This window comes from Fusarium odoratissimum (assembly GCF_000260195.1).
Source record: "Fusarium odoratissimum NRRL 54006 unplaced genomic scaffold supercont1.8, whole genome shotgun sequence".
NCBI lineage: Eukaryota > Fungi > Ascomycota > Sordariomycetes > Hypocreales > Nectriaceae > Fusarium > Fusarium odoratissimum.
In genome coordinates, this window is record NW_022158694.1 from 111,053 (window position 1) to 130,000 (window position 18,948).

Genomic DNA, 18,948 nt, shown 5'->3' on the forward strand with positions numbered 1-18,948 from the left:
CAACAAATAGAAATGGCATGGCCTTCCATATAGAACAATGGCATAAATGACTAGGTGCCTCACTGAGTTCATTGTCACCCAATATTCCTTTGTTCAGCCAGTGTAGGGTGGCCCAGCCATTCTGCTGACTCAGCTCGTCTACCAATTGAAAGAACACTCAAGAGCTTTGAGCTTCAGATAATTTACAGTAACCCCCTTCTTGATCAAGGTACAGAGCGCGAAGACTGGGACGCATCTTCCCAGAACATACAAATTATTAGTAACACTCAGCTAAGCGGATGAAAGATTGCGTGTCCAGGTCATTGTTACTCCAACAGCTACTCCTTGTGTTGAGCAATTCATCAGAGCGCACGATCATCAATGATCTACATCTCGACAACAACACGCGAATTCAACAAATACCTGAAAACTCATCAGACCCTATAGCGCCCCTCACTCGCTACAGGGCAGAAACAACGCGTCTACGTGCGCCATCATAGTTTCCTGGAGGAGGGCCTGAACCTGGAAGACATTGAGCAAGTGTCAGACGCAAATAGGCTCTTGATCTAAGAATGGCAATGAATCCCACGGAACTGAAAGAATTCGATGTTGTACGGGTGGCAAGAAGCGATGGCTCAGACACCGGGCCTGGATACTGGCCAGTCACAGCACCATCCGCCACGACTGCCACTAAGAAGACAAAGGATGCTGCGGCTGAGAAAACACCAAGGACCAAACCTCAGATGATTCGATTAGCCGAAGACGACCCAAGATTCACAGAGTGGAAAGTCAAACTCGGGATTCTGCTGAAGCAAGAGCTATGTCCGAACCCCGATGGTAAGTTGGCTCCTCTGCCTCATCCCTCAGATATCTAACCATGTGAAGAGGGGAATCCGTGGCTAGTGAACTTCCCACAAGGTTACTGGCTATACGAGAAGTCTAAACATCTTTGGGTTTCGGGGTATCCTATCAAGGTGAAGCTTTTCAAGAGCCCGCAGGAATTTGCAGTGCACCTGATATGGTTGCTCTCAACATCGATGGACTACCGAGACTGTTGCTGTGCGCACTGCAACGGTTTCAACTCAATGAAAGGGGGCATCGGTGCTGACGACGCGTTGATCATCACCCATGAACCTATCAAAGTCGATAAGATCCCGTCCAAGGTCACGCCTGTTCCACTCCCTCCAATGCCTGGACAGGCATCTCAAAAACCGAACCAAGTTACACCACGATCACAGTCTACACAGTCTACGCCGGCTACTACAGCACAAAACTCACCAGCACCGACGCCGGTCCCTGCAACTTCAACCCCCATACAACAGCATATTCAACACCGACCCCCGATTCAACTACAGGAGCAGGCGCTCCAACCCCAGCCTCAATCTCAACCCCAAAATCAACCACCACTTCAGCAGCAGCCACCTCAAATTCAACAACCCCAGCCTCAAGCACAGCAGCAGATTCAACAACAAGCTCAACCTCTTACTCAAGCACAGCCCCCACCGGTTCAGTGGTCACTAAAATCACCTGTGCTGTTCAGGTCAGGAGAGCTGGTCTGGTATCTGAACGGTAATGCATGGCGCCTGGGAGTCATTGCTTCATCCACTGCCAGCCATCATGAGGTTATGCCCATCGGTCATGGCATCGTCCAACAAAACAATGTGAACAAAACAGAGGGAGAAATGCGACCCTTTTATGCCTTTACCGTACCACCTGTCAACCTCCCCGAATTGAAGGACAAGGAATACGATGGTGTTTCATGGGAGGCTCTCTTCCAAAGTACCGCAGACGGGAACCGTCGAGAGATGATTGCACTCGACGCTTCCAAGATGGCAGCTGTGAAGATTGACTACTCGTACTCCCTGTGGTCCAAAATCTCCGAAGAGCCGAACTTCAAGAGAGTTGCGTACTGGGGTTGCTTTTTTGGGGCTGAGCGCATCGAGATTGGCGACGCAATGCGGCTCAGATCAATCCCGGCTGAGTTGAACGTCCCGGCCGAGACGTGCGTCCTGGGTCTCCGGCGCATCTTCACCACCTCGGACTTCCCTGGCGCCGTCTTTTTCGTCGGCCATATCTACCAGCTCGTATCTGAAGACCAGTCAAACATTGTCCGGGATGAACACCTTCCCGTTGCGTTACGAAATGAGAGCCAGTGGCGCCATTCGGTCGGGGCACAGCGCTGGCGCTACGCACTGATCAAAGAGAACGTCGTGTTCAAGGAACAGTCGATTAGAGGTCGATTTTACCCAACGCACCGTCTCATGCCCATCCTCAACTCGAACGAATTCCAAAACTCCATTATTCAACGTAGAGTGGATGAACAGCATGCCCATCTCAACAACCGAATGGATGGTGTGGGTAGGTATCTTGGTCGAAAGATCAACCGGCTTGATACCCTTGGTGCTTCGGTGACCCATACAGCTAGGATCAGTCTGGAGCCGTTCATTAAGGAAGGAGACCAACCTCTGGAGTGAGGGATGTTGGAGACACTCTGCCCATATACGGTATGGAATCACATGTGCCGAGGGAGTGGATAACACGGAGTGATCGTGAAGTTGTTAGATAGTATATCGATCATTTAATAGAGGCATGCAAGGGTACCGGAACCATCATAGCCCTCCCAGTAACATCTTAGACCTATCTTGAGCCACTACCCAAGACAGCCCCCCCCCCGTCATCCCCTGTCTCTAGCTCTCCCATAACGCACATACGCCTCACACTCACTTTCTTGTCCTCCCGATGAGCCGAGCGCACCTGTTTCTCCTCACGGTATCAGCGCCACCACTATGCAGCGCCTGTGCGACACACACCGCTACACAGAAAGCAGCAGACCATGGCACAACTCTTGCATCTTGTCCAACACAAGCACCACTTACGTATACTGCAAGTATTACAACACCTGCATAGAGCAAGATGGGTTGGATGAATAATGGACACTGCGGGGGCAGGGACATCACGTATGTATGATGGCGATGTTGAGGCAAGACTCACGTGTTTCCTGCATTGCTGGGGTTCTTGGATGAACTAGGAGAGGATAATGGCATGGATATGATGCCACATCCTAATCAGTCCTCAACCAAGTTGTCAACCATATCCAGAGCGAGTGAGAGGGGATGGAATACATGGAACTGATATCACTTGTGTTCGTCAAATAGTATTGGTGTTAGTTATGAAGGATTGACGTCTTTCTCATTGATGCAGAGCGTAGGTATCGCTCGCCAACAGAATTGTGTTCACTGAGAGAATGAAAAAAACACCGCTTCTTCGCTTTCGCCAAATACATTGACAATGTGTGGCACACTCGTTGTGGTATCCATCCTCCAAAGGTCACGGCCCGCAAGGTACATGCGAATTTTGTTTGTCAATACACAAACCACCCCCTTTTCAACACCTCTCAGCAAATCAACCCGTATATCCCCACCTGCCCCCTCTACATGATCTTGCTCTCCTGAATCATAACTCCTCTGTTCGTAAATGTCTGTAAATGACAGATGGCTGGTAATGCAATAGTCATGGAGGTGCGCTTGAATGGAATGATCCGGAACGTGATGTTGTATGCGCCGGCCAATATGAATTGCCGTCTCTATGTCGTGAAAAACAAATAGGCTTCGTGTCGAATACTATTTTGAACCCATGATCCAGGGTGGATGAGCCGTGCAACGTGTGGCCAAGTAGAAGGAAAATGAACTGCGGATGGGGATCGATAGCCATCGAATTTTCGACTCATGATATGAGATGGTTGAGAAGCTCTCCGCCCGTCGTCCCTCGCTCTCGCAGCTCGAATGTCGTCGTCGTGTGTGGTTGTGTAAAACGATAAAATGAAATAGCATCCTCTCTTCGTCCCCGACTCCCGAGTTCAAGAGTCTTATGGTGTATGCAAGTTATGCCACTTTTAGATTCTCAAGCCGCTCCTGTAGCCTCTTCAATATCTCCGGGTCTGGTTCAGGTTCGACTTTGCGGGGTTTGACACGGGGCGAGTCGTCTGTTTTCTCCGAACCACATTTTGTGCATTTGGTTCCATTTTCAGCACCGGTTGGGAATATAGTCTTGCACTCCTTACACTCATAGTGTGGCACACTGCTAGGACCGAATTCATCTCCAGGATAACCATATGGATACTTCTCCTTCTTGGGGCTATTATCTGGTTAGCAAAGACTTTGATAGGTGCTGTAAGGTGAACATACGGATCCCGAGGACAGTCAGTGCAGCGAACGTGGCCACACTTCTCACAGGTTTTATTACCAGAGATAAACAGAGTCGAACATTCATGACAGGTCCTTCGCACGCGTTGACGAGGCTTCTTGTGAACCAAGTCCTGACCACCTGTCTTGCTAGGTCGAGTAAGGACGATCTTCTTCTCGTCAAAGGCGTAAGAGTAGTCGGGAATAATAGGGGCGTTCTCCTTGTTGGCTTTGATGATAGCGGCACGTCGCTCACGGCTGGCGATAATCTCGGCTTCGCTTCGTTTGGGAGGGTAACGGGTGCACTTGGTGCAACGGGCATGCTGGCAGTTGGGACACTCCTTGGCAGAAGAAAAGGTGGAGTTGCACTTGTGGCAGGTTCGTCGTACGCGCATACGGATCGGCTTGTCAATGCGGAGAACGGTGTCGTCGGGCGATCTGGTCTGAAGTTCGGAAACGTTGATATCAAGTCCATAGCGCTCACCAAGCTTCTTAGCACGCTCTTCGATCAACTGGCTCCTAGTGAGTTTGGAGACGCCCTCTAAGCCTTCATATTTAGCCCTAGCTTCCAATTTCTTGTTCTCGGGAGCAGGAGGTTGACTGCAGGCTCGTTAGTTACTGAATGCACATGAACTGGTTCTAGTCAAGGAATAGAAACAGTCCGTCGAGACGTTTCCATCCGAGGAAAGTTCACCAGAGAAAATCGTACCTCGTCTGGGGAGTCTCCTCAGGCTTGGCTGGAGCGGCAGGCTTGGTGGTCGAGAGAGTCGACTGACGCTTAGAAGCAGATGAGGAGCCCTCTCGCTTGAGGAAAGTTTTGGTGCGAGTAAGAAGCTTGCTGAATCCCTTCTCTTTCTTCTCCTCTCTACGGGACGAGGGCCCGGCCTGGGAAGGAGAACTCATGTTGGATAGTTTGTGATAACAGAGTTTGAGAGTTCTTTAATGGTTGTTGCTTTAAGTGACTGAAATAGTTTCGAGTGAGATTTGATATGAGATAATTTTATCGTCCCCTCTATACAGTTGTCTATATGGTGAGGCGAATATGATGAGTAAAAATTGGACAACAGGGTTTGCTATGAGTCGTGAGGGAGTCCAGTAGAGACGATGGTGTTTGTGCAATCGGCGGGACCGAAAGTAGTGGCGCTCAAGCGACGATAATGTATCGTCAGATAGATAGCGACAGTCCCCGTTAAAAGAGACGTCGAGCTAATTAGTCAGGATAGACCAATTCGTATGTCGAGCTGAGTGAAGGTCAAGAGTTTATCAGCCTCTCATGACGCAGTGGATCTGCGACGATGATCAAGGCGATACGATACGGGAATGGTTGGATCAAAACTGTTGACTTTATGAGAAGGGGAGGGAGGAGGGAGAGAGAGGACCGAGTAGAGTAAAGTAGAAAGTTGGTCGAAGGATGATGGGCGAGGGCAGGCGAACTATACTTAGTCTGGCGGTTGCTAACTTGGACGGGACCTCGTGGATGGCGCTACACTCAACTCTACAGTGCACATCGAGCCAGCCTGGTGGTATTAGTGGACCCAGTCTAGCGGCCCGGCGCTACAAAGCCAATGCTAATGCTGCAGAAGGCAGAGACAGCGAATGGAAGGCCTGCCCAGTGCGACAAGGGTTAAAGAAAGGCACCCAACCCAATTAGGAATTCGTACGAGTTCGTTGCATCCATGGAACATGGAACATGGAACCAGGAACCCCAGCACGGGAAGAAGGGCATGTGGGGGACGACAACGATACCATGGAAGGGGTGAAAGTTTCACTCGGTGGCATGTAGATAAGTGTACAGTATTTGTTCATGATCCGTCCGTTCTGTTCAACAACAAAAGACACCGAGACATCCAGTCAGTCCCGACACGGCGGATGGGTAGGGACGTGAGCAGTCGGCCGCTGGCAACCGGGAGGCCTAGGCCTTAGTTCAAGGACGGACCTTGGAGACTTGACCTCTTCAGGAGGCAATCCAAGACACGACAGGACATGCCACTGGCCACGCACACTACAGTACACCGCAGTAGCTCGAATTCTGGGGACGGGAAGGGAAAGGTGTCATGCTATGCGCTGTAATGCGCAACAGGTCAGGTCCTTTTGCTCTACCTTCTGGGAGAGGCTCATGCTCTGCCGTCAGAGGCAGAGATTGTGGTGTGAACGATGGATACTCACAGGGAATCTAACCTGAATCACACCCCTGCGGGTACATGATCCAGCACAGTGAGCACAGTATTGCTCCTCCAAACGAGGTCCAACCTCCGTGGTATTTCCCTATTCCAGCTGCTCGGTTCACTGAAATTGTGGCCCAGTGGTTCACAGCCAGCTTCTGGCCTATGCCATGGCCTTTGATGCGGCCAGCTGGAGCGGCCAGGTGGTGACAAGACTGCGGCACTGTGAACTGTGGTAGCATTTCTGCGGTCACCAGCTGCCACATTGAGAACCTGAATTTGTTGGCCCAGTTGTCAACCTGCCAGTAAAACGTTATTGATTGCGTTGCACGAGGCGATACGATGCCCCATCCACACATCAGCAAAGCTGGAATGGATTATCATCATCAGGCAATTGCTGCAACATCTAAAGTCGCAGACAGGATTCCTGGTGAGGAATACAGTTTGAGGCAGAGAGGATAGCTGCTTTCGCCCATGTTGTTTCCACGCGCCCGTTTCTCACGTCTTGACCTCATGAGTTTGGTGGCGGCTGCGCTACAATCCAGCCGTGAGCCAGGAAAGGCCATCTGATGATATTGTCAACACGGCACTTGGTCCATGATGCAGCTGTCTGTGAAACGTAAGCCATGACCTGGGCCTTGAGTTTAAGTCTTATGCAGATGAAGCGTGTCACAGCATTTCCGTGTAAGGACGCACACACATGAAAACCGTTTATCCATGAGGCATCCGCGAACCTGGTTATAGAATGCCTTAATACCCAACAAGAGGGTGTATATGGTTCCAGAGACAACAGTCTCACATTTCAGTGGTGAATATCGGCGGTTGAAGGTATTATCGCCCTTCCAATGGAAGCAGAAACAGAAACACGACTGTTCCAAGATTCATGAACCCAAGACTAGGTATGCACTAAAGAGTCATGGAACCACAAACTCGCATGATTGGCCAGTAGCCCATGTCCGGAGCAGTCCCGAATAGCAGGAACCCGGGTTGCACTGTCCAAAAGTCCATCTCCGACAATTTACCGTTCCTTGAATTTGGTAGTGGAACACTAGCGGGACCACAATCCACCAAAAACTCCAGGGCTCAGGGTAACCCCAGGGCAGTCAGATCATCCATTCAACACACCCCACCCTGGCTTGAAAGAAGAGATCCCAATCAAAACACTCTCATCCCTGCATCGACAACCCCGTTTCCCTTCTCAGGAACCTCACTTTGTCAGTTTACGGGGGTTTTCAAGCTTATCACCACGAGCCTTGGCAGTAGCTTTGTGAGGTGTCACTTTTCATCCGCCCGTTGTGTCGTAACGGTTCGTTCGTTGACAGACAGACCAGCTTCTGTTTGTCAGCGCTCCATTGCTTTGGGACCTCGGCTCGCTTGCAGAGAGTCATTGACAACTGGGAATCAATCAATCAACCAATTGCTTCATCGCACACGCTGGCATCATTTCAGCGTCGCTTCGGCCGAGACCCTGGGTTTTCCACTACCAACCAGTCCATATATTCTCTATAATTTGATATTACTTTGCAGTCCAGTCTGTCAGCAAAAAGTCCAGACTGCGCCTCAATTTTTTTTCTCAAGACCAAAGTTGACATGGGCAACCCGGGGTTCGTGGAAAATGTGCCGTGGTTGATACGGACGGACCAACTCTTCCTCTCTCCCGCAGTGGCCCCTGGATTTTTCTAGGTTTCATTCGGTCCATCATTGCACTCTCTGAGAAGCTGAAGTCTCCATTCATGGAGACCTTGCATGTGCTGTCAGTGATTTTAAATCCTGCTGGGACATATCTTCATTAAAGAAAATGAAAGGCCGAGAGCTCTTCATGCAGAGAGGAAATAATCATCCCGCGGGTTTATGATGCCTATGCCGCTTCGAGTTCTATACTCACATCGTCCTTCATGGGAGAGTTTGCACTGTCCTGCAATTGCAAGGGTTTCTTAATTCTCCTGCCTTCATTGGGTATGGTTCTTGGTATGCCTCGATTCCGACACAGATGTTTAGGCGTTGACACCATCAGTATCGACATACAGGTGGTCATCTCAGATGCAAGGGTTCCATATGGTTGGGCTCTAACTTCTGACTGCCTGCAGTGATGTTTCCATACCGCCTCCCCTTGCTGGACTCCAAACACATTTTCGGCTGACGTCGTTATTGCACTTCCTGGATCTCAGTTACATGAACTATTGGCGATTTGTGATCATGAAGTTTGGGGTGCAAGACATGACCCCAAGACTGGAATCTCAGACCTGTCTGATCTTGCCGCAACGAGACTTGAAGCGCAGGAAAGGAAGGAAAATTCCGAACAAACAATTATGATGTATCATATCAGTATGGATTGGTGTCAATTCTGACTCGCTGGGAAAGGACGGCGCATTTGTCAAATGCCATTCTGCACCAGATTTTATGCCTTTCATGGACAGGCCCCATTCATAGGACTGTCAATCCGGGAAACAGGGACACGACGGTTTCTCCCTCGGAGCCACTGTAGCTCGATGCAACATTCCAGCAACTAAGAGTGGCCCACCGATTTCCACGGCTCAATGCCGTGTTTGAAACAAATAAACGCAAACTGTCAAAGACTTTCTGGTTGAGGAGGCAAATCCGTTTGCTTTGCTCCGTTGGGCTCTTGGGTTGACTCAACATTTTCTTTGCCTCCTGTACTACGAATCACAACTCGAGCACTTTTCATGGCGGTCTTCTGCTGCACAGCATGACTTGCTTGCATCCAGCGCCATGAGCTGATTTTCAGTCTCGTCCGTCCTGCAGCTTAAAGATACCCGCTGGCTCCCGCCCACGACTGTGCCAACCTGGTGGATCGACCCGCCCGCCACTGCTCTCTTGGCTAATGGGGAGCTTGGACGGGGAAAATATTATTAGTTTTGAGACATTTGAGAAGTGAAACTATTGGGTATTTTTCTCGAGGGAGTCGGGAGGGTGGAAGGATCTGACTGGAGATGGAAAGGTTGGTGCTAACTTCATGGGAGATATTCATGCTGTTCCGCGAACCGTCCCAACGGTAACTAGCTGCCATAATGCACGACGGGAGTTTATCTGGAAGACGGGAGCTGCTGCGTGACAAGGAGGTCCGAGCAACGGATCAGAACTCGATCTTGATGCTAACAAACGCGATCGACGGAACGAGATGTGTATGCTGACGAGTGACAGCCGTTGATCTGCATTTCCTGGTGAAGGGGCTTGAGTCATTCCCAATAAATGATGATATCCAGCTGACCGGTTCCAGTTCCTGAGACAAGTCGGCGGGAACCCTTGAGCAAATTCCCAGCGGCTTGGTCCATATGACCACGTCAATGGTATGTTGCAGGCCTTGACCGCTTCCGTGTCTCATTTCATATGTACAGACGCATCTGTCTGTCGTGCACACAGTCTGGATCAGGTAAGGCCGTAAGGGCGACAAGGAGGGGCGCCAACTCCTCTGCCGGCCACTGCAGCGAACGCCTTTTCATCATTTGCATTCGAGCAAAACCTTCGCATTGGTTATGTCTGCATTGTTTACGAGTCGTGAGCCCCCCCTCAACTTGGCATCTGTATAGTACAGCACAAATATCAGACACATTCCCTTGCCAATATTCGGCGGCGGCTGCGGCGTTTCCAAAAGTCGAGAGAGGAAAAAATGATCGAGATACACTGATACAGTACGGTACCAATGCCAACCAGCTAGGGTGGAGTACGGAAAATGATATCCTTCTCGACCGTGAACCCTGGATCGGCTATTAAAATGTTTTCGGATAGTCTGGCAGGGTCACTGATGGCGACAGGCAATCAGCTTCAAGGCCACACATACCTGTCGACCTATCGAGGGATTAACTTTGACCCCTACAAGGGTTCAGGAAAATAGTTTCGCGTACCGCCATAAGGGATCCAACCAAGCGAGCTAACAGGAACATAAATGAGGATAGTAAAAAGCATGCATTTGTTGCGACAAAGACCCTTGGTTATCCATGGCAGCATTGACCAAAAGCTCACCATTGCTCCGATCTCCTGATACACCTTTCTTGACAGCATGCGAGGGCCTGATTTTGGTCGGAGACAGTCCCTGGAAAGGCAAGACGCTCGTCGGGCATATTGACACCCGAAGACGGGTCTGCCTGGGGTGATTACCTTCCTGAGCATTTCTCAGACCTCATGTATTTGTTCATTGCTACATTACTACATAACGTCCGTCACCCAAAGACTGGCCACCCCCACAGACCAGCCACCTCGGCTAAAAAACTAAAAACCCGATATTATAATTAATTCATTAATTCTTATAATATTATATTTTTTATATTAAATAAAACTTCAGTTAGTAAATATTTAAATAGAAATTAGTATAAAGATCCTTAAGTTTTAATTTCTTAACCTTATTTATAGTTCTTTCTAGTTATAAAGTCTTTTATATCTATTTATAAGCTTTCTTAATTACTAAAATCTTTATAAACTTTATATTTAGGTTATAAATAACCTTTTTATGCCTTTTTAGTTAATTTTCTTTATTTTCCTACTATAAAATACTTATTTCTTTATTCTATTACTTAATATTAAAGTTATAATAGTCTAATTAACTACTAATCTTCCTAAATAGCAGCCTAATAGTCAGATCTTATATTATAGAAGCTAGGACTTAGCCTAGAGCTTACTAAAGCTATATAAATAAATAGGGAGTCTTTAAGAGACTAAAATCCTGCTCTTTTGCCGGCAAATTTGCTATAATAGCAGGAGAAGGTATCTCTATAACTATTAGATTTATTAGGATCTTTATTAGGTTTACAAGCTATAGTCTAGTGGCCTTAAAGCCAGTAATTATATTAGACTTTATAATAGCTTCTCTCTAAGCCTTATTATAAGTATATAGAAATATAATCTTATTAATATAATTATTATTAGAGATAAAAGTAAGATCTAAAAGAAAATAATAATATATCCTCTTTAGGGGACTAAAAACTATAATATCTAATAGCTAAAAGATATAAGAAGTATAAGCAGGAAGAAATAATAGATATATATTATTATTATAGTATTCCTAAAGGAACTCTTTAGTAATATAACTTCTATAGCTATTAAGAATAAGAAGTTAAGGTTTATCTTTCTTCTTAGGCTATATTAATAAAATAAAGACTTTTCTTAACTAAATTAATACTAATTTATTACTTATTTAGCCCTTATTACTATAGGCAAATTCCTAGTCTTTTAGGAAGTCTAAATCCTTAGGGAAATATTATTATTAAATTATTTTCCTCTTAAAAATAACTATAGATCTTAGGACCTTCCCTATTATTAAGATATACTTAAGAATTATAATTTAGGTATAAAAACTAGGCTAATAAATAAGTATTAACTTCTTTAACTAATAACTAAGGAATAGATTATTTATTCCTATTCCTTTTATTATTTTAACTTTATTAATATTATATCTATTCTTCTACTTAATTAGGTATATTACTAGTATTATAAGGAGTATAAAGAATACCTTTATTAGTTTAAAAAAAGCTCTATAATATTAATTAAAGTTAATTTTCTTACCATTTAAAATCTTAATATTAGGATTTTATCCTAAAAAGCCTTATAACTAGTTCTTTTTAATACCTTCTAAGAAGCTATTATAAATAGTAATCTTATTAGTAAACTCTCTGACTTATTAATATAATATAGGGTATTTTAAGTTAGCTTAGATAATAATCTAGTCTTAAAGATACTTCTCCTAAATCTTAGAGAGCTTTTAATAAGGTTTTTAGGCTTCTCTTAGTATTATACTTCCTTTAATCTAACCTTAGAGTATAAAACGGTTAATACTATAAGCTTTAGCTGCTTTATTTACTAATATACCCTCTGTAATTATCTAAAGCATAGCACTTATATCTTTTTTAGTAAAGAAAGGTATTCTAAATTAATTAGTATTAGTTTTAAATTAATTAGAATTAAATTAGTAGAGTTATAACTATTTAAAGTATATATTAATTAGGTGGCTAGGTTAAAAATAAGGTGGCCGGTCTGTGGGGGTGGCCAGTCTTTGGGTGACGGACGTTAATAGCTACGGCCGAAATACGGTGGCCGGTTATCCGCAGAGCGCTGCAGCACCGGTGGGCGCTGGTTCAGAAGCTAACTTTGCCCATTGGTCTGAAGCCTGCAGAGCACTGGATTGGATTGTAGCTGCATGCTGCAACGCTAAGTATCCCCGAGTTTGAGTTCTTGGTGTCATGGCCTGATGACCCAATAGCCCGGAGCCAGCAGTGCAGAAACCTTCGTCATAACGACCAGGTTCTTGAGCAGGGATGTCTAATTCAACTGCGTGGCGAGCAAGTACCATTGTCAACGGTTGCAGCAACATAACGAATATTCTGTCGAGATCATGCAAATTATCTACGACAACATCGCTGAATGAAGCAAACGTCCGTTCAAAATTGGATCCTTTCGACTTCATCAGTGGCGCTGCGGCCCATCCCGTCCCGCGGATCCGCTCCCCGCCACCAATATCCGGCGACTGGAGAGCGCGGCCGGAACACCGCATCTCCAGCCGCGATTAGCTATTCTCATGCCTCCTGATAATAGTGCTATCAGAGTGCAAGATTAGCTCTATGATCAGGGACCGTGCCCTGAACGCTGTTGCTCGGAACACTGCCGGATGTCCCGTTGTCTCGTTCTGAGTTACATAGCGGCTTCCTCACCTCTCTGGGACTGATGAGCTGGCAACTCAGGAACATCGAGTCTCCAGTATATCTCGGAGAATAGAGACTCGGTTCACGCAAGTCTCAAGATCTTTGAACCGCAAAAACTGGGCCCTTGGAGATGCCTTTCTTATGCAGGTCCCTTATAAGTTCCATGCAGCGGGAAGTTGGTCCGAGGAGGAGTCTGGCTGTCAAGTTGCAACGTTACACTCTGCCAAAGTTTTGAGCTCTTTGTCTATGCCACGCGTAATGATATGATATTGCATATTTCGCCTTGCCTCGCAGAGCGTCGTTTTGGGTTTACTTCCAAGCATGTGATAGCTCTTGCAAGTCGGGGCATCCGAGACATGTTCTACTCATCCGTGAACATGCGAGCAACATGCCTTTGATCGGGGATGTTACTTGAGGGAGAATAGCAACAGCAACTTACATACAGGACCTTGGCCGCAAAATCGCAAGCTGGTCTGTTCTCATCTGCCGGATGGACCGGGACCTTTAGGTGCTCCCACTTAACACTGCGCCCGTGGAGCAACTGCTAATATCAGGGGCATGTCTTCGCGACTCTTTATTAGTGAGAATTCTAAACCGAACTTTAGTTCAGGTGAGTTCCGGTCAAGGAAGGTGATTGTACGCTCAGCGTCAATTGGTGCACTTAGACTAGAAACCCATCAGTGTAATACTAACCTCCGTGATGACAAAACACGTGAGCGATGTTGGGAGTAGTAGACCACCTTCCTGTGTGTAATACTGTATTAGATAGCAAGCAGTTTATTATAAAATCCTAACTCTCAGGTGCATAGTGACATTGAGCGCTTAGTTGTCTTACCCTACACCTTCCAATTTCCGAAAAACTGATACTATGCGTTCAATATCATTAAATACATCTCTATAGTTAGAATAGCTCATACATTCTTAAGAGTCACTAAACACTTTAAAGCGTTTTGTTCGCTCCCACAACTCAGCCCTAAATCGCTATGGCGACTGTGTTTGCTGCATTCTTGGCAATATGCGCTGACAAATTGACATAGACCAAACAGAAGTTCCTACAAAACCATTGATTTCGAGATGAATGTGTTAAGGCTGGAGCTTATTCATGGCATACAGTGATTGCAATACTAGGAAATATTATACAAACAGTTTTGACTAAGCTCCAGCCTTAACCCATTCATGTTACACATATTCGATAAGTGCTTTTTTGCATTAAGAGGTGTTGGGAAAATGGGCAATGCTTCTCGTGATGATGACCTCGAATTAGCAGCCATTACGAAACAGACAATCTCTGAACAGATATCAACAAGATCACAAGTATAGTTCATGATCATCAATCGTATCACGGTGTTTACTCGTTCAGCAACGGAGCTGAGCTCAGGCGGGAAAGGATAGATGCCGATAAAAAGTCCAATTATGTAAAAGATAAGCCAGTGGCACGAACACGTACCGTGTTGACCCATGGCATCGAATGTAAAGCTGTGAACGACGAGACACACAATGCAGCAGATGCACTAAATTACCACCTCTGTACCCCTTTCCCTTTACCGACACCTTCAGTTTCCAGCGCCGGGAACTCATCGCGTTGAACGTCTGACGCTGCGTCAAACGCTGACAGACCCTGCTCCTCCATGCTCAGCTTCAGAGCAAGTTCAAGGTCATAGTCCCTAGGCTGGATATTGTTTGATGACCCCGACTTGGAAAATCCAGGCGACACAGTTCCAGATGTCTTGTTCTTCCTGCCAGGCTTGGGTTTGTATGTCAGCGAGAATTCGTAATCACCGGAGCTCGCTGCTTGGGGTGATGCGGCGTTATCATTGACGCCTTCCATCAGAGAAAGGCGGATTGCCTGTTGAATCTGTTGTTCATAGTCGTCCTCGACAGGCGCTATCTCAATCTTATCCGCGGAGGCAGACGGGGGAGTTATCATGTCCGAGACACTTGGCTCAGGGGTGACGGTATCAACAGTAGTGGTCTCACTGAATGTCGAGGCAGTATCCAGGCTGGCATCGGCAGCGGAGTCGCTTGTCCGACGTTGTTCCTCGAAAAGGAAGGCTTCCTCGGAGACCATCTGCGCATACCGCAATGCTTCTTCTTCAGTCAGGTCACCGAGCGCACCGACACCAAAGCGATTGCGCAGGCGGTTCTGCTCTCTGGCCTTTTGCTCGTTCTCCCTCTTGATTTCAGCCTCCTCAGCAGCGATAAAATCAATGACTGCTCCGCCTTGACGACGACTGGCCAGACGACCATGAACATCAGAGTGTCTAAGCCGACGCTTACGTCCTGAAGCGTGACTAGCAGAGCTGTACGCCCAGTATCTCAGAAAAGCACCAAATGAAACGACTCCACGAAGGACGGTTGGATCAGGGTCAAGATAAATCGCACCGACTGCTGAGTAAGTCGACTCGTCCAGAGTTGGGTTCATTGTGACCATGTGTCGAGGCACTCGTCCATTTGACCTTGCGTTGAGAGTTCGAACGGGATCCAATGTTGATGCCAAGGGGTCCCATGCTTGCACCAGTCCATCACTGCCGCCATGGACAACATACATAGCCGAGAGTGCCACGCAGGACACTTCTGGGGAGTCAGTCTGGATTTGTCGCACCGGGCTGATGCCCGTAGCCTTAGCATCCTCACGAGCGTTCCAGACAAGTACAGCCCCGTCGTCTGTGCCGACAGCAAACAATCGAGATCTGCGGCCTGGAATTTCTTCCTCAGCCGAGTGAAGAGGATCTTCACCGAGTGTCAGGACTGAAGTGCTAGATTGGTCCATTGAGGCACTAGTGATCACTGCATGACTTTGACCCTTTAGCCTGAAGGAGCAACTCTCCCACTCATGAAGATGGGACAGGACATCCAATGATGACACTGAGGTAGATGTGATGGATTGAGATATCTTCTCATCGGGCCCCTGTGATACCTCTGCCGCAGTAGTCCCGAATAGTGACGGCTGAGCGCTGACGGAGACATCAGGAGGCGTGGGAGCCAACACGACTGATGATGATTGTGCATCTTGAGGAACTAAAGATCGAGTGTATCGCTCGACGTGTGCAGGGCGGTCTTCGGCTAGTCCACAGTCGATGACAAATATGTTTTCACCAGCACCATGGCCGTCATCATTGGCGAAATCGACTTCCAGCTTGCGCTGCATATCCCATCGTTCGCAAACCCTTCGGAAGTGTGCAGGTTTTTGGCGCAAGAACTTTTCAATTTCTCGTGCTTCAGCAGCCAACTGACTCTTACTTAGGCTCATAGAGTTGGAAGGTGACCGAGGCGAGTATGCGCCTTTGATGGCGTTCTTGTCCGAATCATCTCGTCGAGCAACGCGTCGAGTGGAGTCCAATAGATGCCAGTAAACTGAGCGTCCAGCGAACCAAGCGTTTTTGGTGATATCTTCGCTCTTAGTTGCGTTTTGTACAGTAGGTGTTTCAGTCAGATAGAATACCTCACCCAGAGCATTGAGCGCAACGATCCATACCCTGGCTGAAGACTTGCGCTTCTGGCTATAGTTGTCGTCAACCTTTAGAGAGATAATTGGAACGCCAGGACTAAGCACCCAACGCGCAGTAGCTTCTCCAGGTTGGTATCGTTGCGGTCCAGAGTCGGTTCCAAGAGCGTATGAAGTGACGACACCAAGGGTAGAGCCAGTCAGCATCCCAATCATTGACTGCGTATTTGTTGGCACATTCGGCGATTTGGCCAACCATACACTGCAGACTGCCTCAGACATTTCTGGTATTTTAGGGATATCAGGGTAGGTGTCAACAACACCAGAATCCGCACCGAGATATCGTCCACGGTTCTCATTGACAGGACGGTAGTAGGGACGACCGCCCGGGAATCCTTCACCTGCAAGAACGCCATATGGCTGGCTTACATCGAGGACATTGGGAGTTGCTGCGGGACCCTCCCCCAAGCCAAAGGGAACAAGGTTGGGGAACACCTCATCAAGTTGCATAGAGCTGAAAGGGTCAACGAATCCCCATTTTTCAATCCTTCCGTTGGTAGGGTCACTGACTGAAGCTACTCCCAGGTCGGCAGCTCCGTGGATAGCTTTTGGTGGTTTCTTTCCGTTTGTGAAGACAGCGTGAATATTCGTGACAGCCCATGGCAGCTTGGAGTTGTACGTCAACACAGCGCTGGTTTTCTTCCCGGTACGAACAGATGCGCCAATACCTCCAGAGGCAAAGGATGCGCCTGGTTTGCCACGAGCCAGACTTCTAATCAAGCGGGTGCGCAGAAGATATTCCTTTCTCCATGACGCCATGGGGGTAAGACGAGTGAAATAACGAGACTCAGACTGTATCAGGTCGTGCGAGCTGTGAGCCCACATGTCCACATTTTTCTTGACCTCGAGTGCTTCATGACCTGGAAAGAATCGTAGGAAGGCCATGCGCCAAGCATGAGAACTGGTGATGAGGGCATAAAATCGCTTGGAGACGAGAGCAATTGCGGCGTGCGAGTCGGAGTGAAGATGCGAAAGAATATGTGTCAAGATCTCTGAAGTGAGCTCGGGTTAGGGTACTGTAGAAAATATCATGTTGAATGGTATGACGCACCGTTTGGGAAGTCTTCAAGCTGCACACCATCAGAGGGAGTTTCGGAGCGCTTGATAACCTTGAAGCCCAGTGCCTTCTTTGGAGTAGGCGGTGTCATTGCATTTTCGTACTCGGAGATGCGCTGGCCAGGAGCTGAAGGTCGAACAGTCGAGCGATGACCCAAACTCAGTCGACGTAGCTCCTCATCGAGTAAGTCGGCATCGACGTCATGGCCGGAGGGACGGCGGAGTGCCAGTGCAGAGCCCGGTTCAGCGCCACTTGAGTCTCCGGAGTAGACTCGGCGAAGGCCACGCGGGTCATGGTGAAGGGGGCCATGCTGGGAGAGAGAGGTTTTATAAGGGTTGTCTCGGTGAATCAAATGTTCTGTATTCTCGAGAGGCTCTTGTTGCATATAGCTGAAGGCTTGGAACTCGGGGGATAAGGATGCTGACCGTGCACAAGATATCTGCACAGTCTAGGATGCCGGGGCGAGGATGATGAAGCAGTTGAGGAGCTTGTTTGTGCGCTGTTAAGGTGTTTCGTCGCAAAGATGAGGTGTTGGTCGAGGTGATGATCGTTCCAAGAGGAAGTTTCCCTTTTTTGCCTCGCGGCGCGTCGAGTTTCCGATCTTGAACTTTGCCGATGATAAGCCGGCGCGAGACACTATTGATACACTGATGAGCCAATAGACGAGCACTATAAGACATCGTGTTCGATGAAGTGCAAGATGTTATGAGAATCTGTTATTGAAACGTGTGTATTGTCTTTTTAAGTTTTATTTTTTTCCTCGTTATATCATCTCCTCGATGAAACTATCATTGCCTGCCTGTTGAGCTCGACTTGGCTACTGTGAGTCATCAAGGTGTTCGCGATGGAGCCACATCAAGTTCGCCTCCAGCGGCTTACTCGTTGGTCAGAATTTTCAATACACACCGGAATCTCCTCATCAGTGCGTAAGTTAGCATTGCTATTGTAGTACATAAATGAGTGAGGCAGTGATTCTGCCACTAAGGAAACTTGCAATATCTACCCTACGGGAATTGGGTAGTTAATCATTTCTGGTAGCAAGCATCTCTAATCCTTGAAACCAAATGAAGATCGCAAGATAAGTTCATTACCTCAACAGCCCTGGACTATTCTTCTAGGACTTCCTAAGCTTGATCAGTCATTTGAATTGGCTCTGCCAAATCCGATTTTCTGCCAGCCTTTGATTGGCTTATTATCTTCCATGACAAGTGCATTTAAGCTTTCAGCCACTCAGATTTCCCCACAATCGAAAGAGTGAAGATAGAGTCTGAAACTGCTGATTTCTTGTGTTATATCAAATGCTTTAACGAGATACATAAGAAAATTAAACCGCGACTCATGGAGAGGACTTTATTTAAAGCTGGCCCTGCGCTGTCTGCGTACAAAGAATTAGCCAGGACGCCAGTAATTTATT

General features: G+C 47.3%; 5 protein-coding genes across 5 annotated transcripts; 2 read left to right on the forward strand and 3 right to left on the reverse strand.

The window, feature by feature from the left end:
• The first annotated feature begins 190 nt into the window (after positions 1-190).
• On the forward strand, positions 191-2,759 carry FOIG_05838 (uncharacterized protein). Its single transcript, XM_031204694.1, has 2 exons — positions 191-816; positions 865-2,759. Exons 1-2 carry the CDS (start codon positions 552-554, stop codon positions 2,451-2,453), a joined length of 1,854 nt encoding a protein of 617 aa, XP_031064943.1. The 5' UTR covers positions 191-551; the 3' UTR covers positions 2,454-2,759.
• FOIG_05839 (uncharacterized protein) lies at positions 2,646-5,635 on the reverse strand. Its single transcript, XM_031204695.1, has 3 exons — positions 4,870-5,635; positions 4,164-4,760; positions 2,646-4,113 (listed from the first exon to the last, which is right to left on the reverse strand). The coding sequence occupies exons 1-3, from the start codon at positions 5,061-5,063 to the stop codon at positions 3,861-3,863; spliced, it is 1,044 nt and encodes a 347-aa protein (XP_031064944.1). The 5' UTR covers positions 5,064-5,635; the 3' UTR covers positions 2,646-3,860.
• A 2,410-nt stretch (positions 5,636-8,045) lies between these two features.
• FOIG_05840 (uncharacterized protein) lies at positions 8,046-10,189 on the forward strand. The gene is made up of 2 exons (XM_031204696.1): positions 8,046-9,504; positions 9,561-10,189. The coding sequence occupies exon 2, from the start codon at positions 9,671-9,673 to the stop codon at positions 10,052-10,054; it is 384 nt and encodes a 127-aa protein (XP_031064945.1). The 5' UTR covers positions 8,046-9,504; positions 9,561-9,670; the 3' UTR covers positions 10,055-10,189.
• A 2,182-nt stretch (positions 10,190-12,371) lies between these two features.
• On the reverse strand, positions 12,372-12,623 carry FOIG_05841 (uncharacterized protein; the record flags this gene model as incomplete). The annotated part of the gene is made up of 1 exon (XM_031204697.1): positions 12,372-12,623. The coding sequence occupies one exon, from the start codon at positions 12,621-12,623 to the stop codon at positions 12,372-12,374; it is 252 nt and encodes an 83-aa protein (XP_031064946.1).
• Positions 12,624-13,725: 1,102 nt separating this feature from the next.
• Positions 13,726-18,294, reverse strand: FOIG_05842 (uncharacterized protein). The gene is made up of 2 exons (XM_031204698.1): positions 17,529-18,294; positions 13,726-17,469 (listed from the first exon to the last, which is right to left on the reverse strand). Exons 1-2 carry the CDS (start codon positions 17,917-17,919, stop codon positions 14,489-14,491), a joined length of 3,372 nt encoding a protein of 1,123 aa, XP_031064947.1. The 5' UTR covers positions 17,920-18,294; the 3' UTR covers positions 13,726-14,488.
• Positions 18,295-18,948: the final 654 nt, after the last annotated feature.

Coding starts and splice junctions, on each gene's coding strand:
- FOIG_05839 (XM_031204695.1), bottom strand. CDS start 5,063: ATGAGTTCTCCTTCCCAGGCCGGGCCCTCGTCCCGTAGAGAGGAGAAG. Junction 4,761..4,869: donor GAGGAGACTCCCCAGACGAG/GTACGATTTTCT, acceptor ACGAGCCTGCAG/TCAACCTCCTGCTCCCGAGA. Junction 4,114..4,163: donor ACTGACTGTCCTCGGGATCC/GTATGTTCACCT, acceptor ACCAGATAATAG/CCCCAAGAAGGAGAAGTATC.
- FOIG_05838 (XM_031204694.1), top strand. CDS start 552: ATGGCAATGAATCCCACGGAACTGAAAGAATTCGATGTTGTACGGGTG. Junction 817..864: donor GCTATGTCCGAACCCCGATG/GTAAGTTGGCTC, acceptor AACCATGTGAAG/AGGGGAATCCGTGGCTAGTG.
- FOIG_05840 (XM_031204696.1), top strand. CDS start 9,671: ATGTACAGACGCATCTGTCTGTCGTGCACACAGTCTGGATCAGGTAAG.
- FOIG_05842 (XM_031204698.1), bottom strand. CDS start 17,919: ATGCAACAAGAGCCTCTCGAGAATACAGAACATTTGATTCACCGAGAC. Junction 17,470..17,528: donor GCTTGAAGACTTCCCAAACG/GTGCGTCATACC, acceptor AGCTCACTTCAG/AGATCTTGACACATATTCTT.